Source organism: Bombina bombina, chromosome 12 (assembly GCF_027579735.1).
Source record: "Bombina bombina isolate aBomBom1 chromosome 12, aBomBom1.pri, whole genome shotgun sequence".
Taxonomy (NCBI): domain Eukaryota; kingdom Metazoa; phylum Chordata; class Amphibia; order Anura; family Bombinatoridae; genus Bombina; species Bombina bombina.
The window spans coordinates 110,520,650-110,527,664 of record NC_069510.1 but is presented as its reverse complement, the minus strand read 5'-3'; the positions used below and the strand labels follow the sequence as shown (position 1 = coordinate 110,527,664).

The 7,015-nt window shown below is 38.5% G+C and overlaps 1 protein-coding gene across 8 annotated transcripts in view; it reads right to left on the bottom strand.

The window, feature by feature from the left end:
• Nucleotides 1-7,015, bottom strand: part of GAPVD1 (GTPase activating protein and VPS9 domains 1) — a 231,021-nt gene that overhangs the window by 197,281 nt on the left and 26,725 nt on the right. For all 8 annotated transcript variants that reach the window (XM_053695629.1, XM_053695636.1, XM_053695630.1 and 5 more), the window contains one exon: nucleotides 625-831. In XM_053695629.1, coding sequence (XP_053551604.1) covers nucleotides 625-809 — 185 coding nt within the window. In that variant the 5' untranslated portion in view covers nucleotides 810-831. Of the gene's footprint in view, nucleotides 1-624; nucleotides 832-7,015 lie in introns of those variants that run through there.

The following is a 7,015-nucleotide window of genomic DNA, read 5'->3' as shown; positions in this document are numbered from 1 at the left end:
AGCAGGGCCGTCGCGGCCCGGTAGTGGGCCGCAGCTCGGCTGTTGAGAAACACTGCATTAGTGGATATATCCAAATCTCTGCGCTTTCTATATAAAATGTTTTATTCTTACACGACTAGTCGAATGTAAGGGGATAACAATATAAATGGACTCGTATGCGTTAATACAATAATACGGACTAACAGCACCTTTGAAAATAAACAATAATGACATGAAACATTTATCATTCATATTTCAGATAGAACATACATTTTAAACAGCTTATTCTTGCAGCAAAAATCAAGCATTTCACATTGGTTTGCTTCAATTAAAAGATGCATTTTCTTTTTTGAAGAAGTATAAAATACATGGATGGCTTAAAGTGTATTGACATGAATTGGAAATAAATATTCTGCATTTCTTCAAGTAGCCATGCGAAATGCATACGATATGGTCTATTTTTGTTTTTAATATACTAAGAATAAAGCTTTCTATATTCTTAACTTTTTGGTAATGCTGCATTTATGTTCTAATACCCTCATGTACCTTTAAGAACAAAACTGTGACTTTGGAAGCGTATACAAATAAACAGTATGATACTGCGTAGCCGCACCACCAGCCACCTGCACTGAATGACCCGCTGACCTTGTGAGAATGAGCCTGTCGAGGTTTATCCTTTGCTGCTTTGAAATCCAGGAGGTACGATAGAGGCGCTCTGCAGTTTTCAGAACGTCTGCGTTTAGCCTCTGAATAAGCTGCTTTTCAGCGTTCACATAGAGCCGCTCCTGTTTCAGGTGATGCGCCAGAGTGTGAATGTCTGGCTTTACCATTTTGGGATGTGATGAAGAACCTCTAGAACAAAAAGAAAGAAAGAGAAAAGTTATTTTAGCCACTAGACTTCCAGTGCAAATTTGAGTCCCAAAACAATACACAAAAAAATTGCTATCAGATATCCATGTCCCCCCCCACAATAGCTTTTATTCAGACAATAAAAAGGATTTCAAATGAATTTATAAGCATTTATGAGATTATTGTGGAATTGTAAACCTGCTTCTGATATCTTTCCTATACAAGTTCACTGTCAATATACAGGTAGGCTGCGTGCATCTGCGTTTGAAATTCACAAGCTTCGTGCACCTGCGTTTCACACTCACAAGCTTCGTGCACCTGCATTTCACACTCACAAGCTTCGTGCACCTGCGTTTCACACTCACAAGCTTCGTTCACGAGATGCTGCTACAAGACCTGCAATAAATATTTTTTCTCAGGAAGCATTTTTGCAACAGTAAGATTATTGCAAAATTACTTCTAAAGGGAACCTAAAAGGCACTGACTTGCATTTCAGATTCATTTGTATGGGAGTTATAAAAAAAGACCAAACGTTTATCAGGATCTGGACGGTCTGAAAATGAGTCACGCATCCAGGTTAACTTAGCAGTAGTAGCGCAAAAGCACACAGGTCATACCACAGCCACAGGCAGCTTTACAAGGGAGATTTAGTTTACCTAAAAAAACCTTCCTATGAAGCAGTGGAAGGCAGCATATTTTAGCATAAACTCTGCAATCTCTGTACAATGGCTGCTCTGTCCTGGGCAAACGCAGCATTTACATTTGCTTTCTGCTAACTCTTATAAAAGTGAAAGGGGGAGGGAAACTGCGGTCACGTTAACCATAACAGTACTGAGTACAACATTAAAAGGGACATAACATTTAAAATTACATATTTAATGGATGCCGTTTTAAAGAGACTTTTCATTATACTTCTATTATCAAACTTGTATCATTCTCTTGGTAACCTTTGTTGAAAAGCATACCTAGGTAGGCTCGGAAGCAGCAATGCATTACTGGGAACTAGCTGCCGATTGGTGGCTACACACAAATGCCTTGTCATTGGCTCTCCATATGTGTTCAGCTAGCTCCCTAGTAGTGCATTGCCACAGCGGGTTAAACACATAGATATATGCAAGCAACAGTATAAGAATAAAATGCCCTACCATATTAGATCATTTTCCATTTGCTCTTATACGTCCCTTTAAAGGGTCTACTTTATTTTTTTATTGTTTAAAAAGATAAACACCTTTACTATCCATTCCCCAATCTTGCACTACAGCCAGACAGTGCTAGTCCATGTGTACCCTTTAGATAACATTGTGCTCACTTCTGTGGAGAATGGGTTCACAAGAATCAGTGCTAATTGGCTAAAATGCAATACTGTAAAAAGCATTTTTTTTTTTTTTTTAAAAAGAACTGAGATAAGGGCGCAGTCTGCAGAGGCTTAGATACAGAGGTAATAAAATGTAACTGTGCTTGTTAAGCAAAACTGGGGAATGGGTAATAAAGGGATTATCTATCTTTTTAAATAATCATTTTCAAGTAGACTGCCCCTTTATTCATGGAAATATGTATTTATGTTTAATATGTGTAATGAGCTCTTTCATGTGCACAAGTTTTTTAAGTGTTTTTTTTGTTTAATATGAAATAAATTTGTCAAGCCCTTAAAGGGACATGCCACCCACATTTTTTCTTTTATGATTTAGAAAGTGAATGCTATTTTAAATATCTTTCTAATTTACTTATATTATCTAATTTGTTTTATTTTCTTGATATTCTTTGATGAAAAGCATATCTAGATATGCTCACTAGCTGCTGATTGGTTGCTGCACATAGAAGCATCATGTGATTGGCTCACCATGTGCATTGCTTTTTCTTCAAATAAGGATATTTAACAAATGAAGCAAAATAAATTATGAAAGTAAATTGTAATGTTGTTTAAATTTCTATTCTCTATCTGAATAATGAAAGAAAGATTTTGGGTTTAGTGGCCCTTTAAGTGCAACGGGACATCAAATCTGCAGACGCTACTCAAAACGGCAATGCTAAAACTGTCCTCTCGCTTTTTGTTTGTTTTCCTGCACTTATATATAAAAATCTGTCCCTCTAACTTGTCACGTGAATCACAAATGTATCTTCATTCAACACAGTTTTTGTCCCCGATTCTGGAGTCATCAGCGAATACTAGGGAGAGCGCTATGCTGCATAATCGGCAGGAAATTCTCATCAAGCAGATAAGACGTGAGCTATCAGTCTGCATTTCCTCATCAGCTGTAAAACCTCACACATCTCATACTGGCTTCACGTTAAAAGGAAATAGTCATTTATATGCATACAATATCAACAATTAAACATAAAACCACAAGAAAAGTATTTCATGTTTCAGACAGAGTATAAAATAAAAAAAATTTACTTTTATTATCAAAATTGCTTTGTTCTTTTAGTATCCTTTGTTCAAAAGCAGGTAGGAAGGTGTAGGCGCGTGCACGTGACTGGAGCAATATATAGAAGCAGTTTTATAATTATGTTATACATTTGTAAGAACCTAATTTGTTTTGTTCGCTTTGTATCCTTTGTTGAAAAACATAAGTAGGCTCAGAAGTAGCTGTGTACTACTGTGAGCTAGCTACTGACTGGTGGCTGTACATATCTGCCTCACATCATTGGCTTTCAGCTAGCTCCCTAAAGTGTATTAATGTTCCTTCAACAAAGGATACCAAGAAAATGAAGCACATTAGATAATAGAAATAAATTGGAACCTTGCATAAAAATTGTAAATTTTATCTGAATCATAAAAGAAAAATGTATTTATGTTCCTTTAAGTATGGCACTGAAAAGATCTGTATACACACACACACACATTTAAAAGTATTTAAAAAATGTCCCCTTAAAAGGGACATCAATCACTAAATAAATCATAGCATAAATAATGTATTCAGAACAAATATTAGCCAGAGAATAATTTTTACATGTATTTTTTAAATTATATTAGTTGTTTAAATATTGAAAAAAATAAGGGTAAAGTTAAAGGATTACTTTCTGTTATGATTTTTAAGCTAAACTATTAACATATTAAAGTTAATAAACATTAAATTAAAACCTACTGACCTATATTTTCTCCAAAACGAAGTTTCATAACGTTCTAAAAGTTATATCTTTTATTCACCGATGATGTCACGTTATCCTGCCCACTATTTTCAGCACTGTGTGTTCAAAATACTTAAACCAATAACTTTGTGTTTAAAGCGCCATTTTGAAACCTAGGTATTGTAAACGGATTGGTACAGAGCAAAGGATACCCACGGAGTGGGTTTGGAAAACAATTAAATTTGCAGACAAGATTTCTGATATACGGTAGAGATATGTTAATGAAATGCTATTTATAAAAAGCGTATTTGGGGTAGTTAGTAACAGGCATAGAAAACATTTACTTACAGTGGCCCTTTAATGTCTATAAAGCAATGGGCGCCACCATATTGTAACTTAGGTCACCTTTTCGGCTGAAGCCAATTAGGAAAGGTTATAAATTGCTTACTAGAGTGTGCAGCCAATGACTGTGTGGAATATAGAAGTGTCTGCACTTACATGTTGAAGCCCACAATATTGAGAAATTAATTACAGATATAAAAAGGAAATTTATGCTTACCTGATAAATTTATTTCTTCTACAATATGACGAGTCCACGGATTTCATCCTTACTTGTGGGATATTAACCTCCTGCTAACAGGAAGTGGCAAAGAGCACCACAGCAGAGCTGTATATATAGCTCCTCCCTTCTCTCCACCTCCAGTCATTCGACCGAAGTTAGGAAGAGAAAGGAAAAGCCAAAGGTGCAGAGGTGACTGAAGTTTAACAAAAAAATATATACCTGTCTAAAAATGACAGGGTGGGCCGTGGACTCGTCATATCGTAGAAGAAATAAATTTATCAGGTAAGCATAAATTTCCTTTTCTTCTACAAGATATGACGAGTCCACGGATTTCATCCCTACTTGTGGGATACAATACCAAAGCTACAGGACACGGATGAAAGGGAGGGACAAGACAGGTTCTTCAAGCAGTGGTGCCTTCCGTTTAGGTTCCTTTCTCCCAAAACCAGCCTCAGAAGAAGCAAAAGTATCAAATTTGGAAAATTTGGAAAAAGTGTGAAGAGACTACCAAGTTGCAGCCTTGCAAATCTGTTCAACAGAAGCATCGTTTTTAAATGCCCATGAGGAAGCCACAGCCCTAGTAGAATGAGCCGTAATTCGGATGATACTATTCAGCCAAAAAGAAAGGAAGGTAGCCGTAGCCTTCTGACCCCTACGCTTTCAATAAAAAACAATGAATAATGAAGATAATTTATGGAAATCCTTAGTCGCCTGCAAGTAAAACTTCAGGGCACGGACCACGTCCAAGTTATGCAACATACGCTCCTTCTTAGGAGGATTAGGACATAATGAAGGAACCACAATTTCCTGATTAATATTCTCATTAGAAACAACCTTGGGACGAAAACCAGGTTTGGTACGTAAAACCACATTATCAGAATGGAAAATAAGATAAGGCGAATCACATTGTAGCACTGAAAGCTCCGAAACTCTTCGAGCAGAAGAAATAGCAACCAAAAATAAAACTTTCCAAGATAACAACTTAATATCTATGGAATGCATGGGTTCAAACGGAACCCCTTGAAGAACATTAAGAACTAAATTCAAACTCCAGGGTGGAGCAATTAGTCTAAACACAGGCTTAATTCTGGTTAGAGCCTGACAAAAAGACTGAACGTCTGGAACATCTGCCAAACGTTTGTGTAGCAAAATTGACAAAAGCAGAGATTTGTCCTTTTAAGGAACTCACTGATAACCCTTTCGCCAATCCTTCTTGGAGAAAGAACAGAATCCTAGGAATCTTAACCCCTGGATTCGCACCAACCAAGATATTTACGCCATATCTTATGATAGATCTTTCTGGTCAATGACCAAATCAGAGAACCCCCGCTTAGATAAGATTAAGCGTTCAATCTCCAAGCAGTCAGTGGCAGATAAACTAGATATGGGTGTTGAAAGGGTCCCTGAAAGAGAAGGTCCTGCCTCAATGGAAGCTTCCAAGGCGGCAGAGAGGACATGTCCACTAGATCGGCATACCAAGTCCTGCAAGGCCAAGCAGGCGCGATTAGAATTACTGAAGCCCTCTCCTGTTTGATCCGAGCAATCACCCGAGGCACGAGAGCAAACGGTGGAAACACATAAGATAGGTTGAACGACCAAGGCACTGCCAAGGCATCTATCAGTTTGGCCTGAGGATCCCTTGACCTGGATCCGTATCTTGGAAGTTTGGCATTCTGACGAGATGCCATCAGATCCAACTCCAGTCTGCCCCATCTGAGAATCAGAGTGGCAAAGACCTCCGGATGGAGTTTCCACTCCCCCGGATGAAACGTTGGTCTGCTTAAAAAGTCCGCTTCCCAGTTGTCAAGAACATTTTGATAGATATGGAGTCTATTAGAGTTCCCAAGAAGGGAACCCTTGTCTGTGTTATTAATTAACTCTTTTCTAGATTCACCTTCCACCCGTGATTCCTTAGAAAGGACAGAACCATGTCTGTATGAGACTTTGTCAGATGGTAAGATGACGCCTGGATCAGAATATCGTCCAGATAAGGCGCCACTGCAATGCCCCGCAGCCTGAGAACCGCCAGAAGTGACCCTAGAACCTTCGTGAAGATCCTGGGTGCTGTGGCCAACCCGAAGGGAAGAGCCACAAACTGAAAATGTTTGTCCAGAAAGGCAAACCTTAGGAACTGATGATGATCCTTGTGGATAGGAATATGAAGGCATGCATCCTTCAAGTCCACGGTAGTCATATATTGACCCTCCTGGATCAATGGCAGAATTGTGCTAAGTGTCTCCATCTTGAAGGATGGGACTCTGAGAAACCGGTTTAGACTTTCCAGGTCTAAAATAGATCGAAACGTGCCCTTTTTTTTGGGAACCACGAAAAAGGTTTGAGTAAAACCCCTGCCCCTGTTCCAGTATTGGAACGGGACGAATTATCCTGGGATGTAGATTGCTGACAGATAACAAGAGTGGGCCTTCGCCCACCAAATTATCTTGGATACTTCTGTCATCGCTAAGGAACTCCTTGTTCCTCCCTGATGATTGATGTAAGCCACAGTCGTGATGTTGTCCGACTGAAAATGAATGAATTTGGCCGAAGCCAACTGAG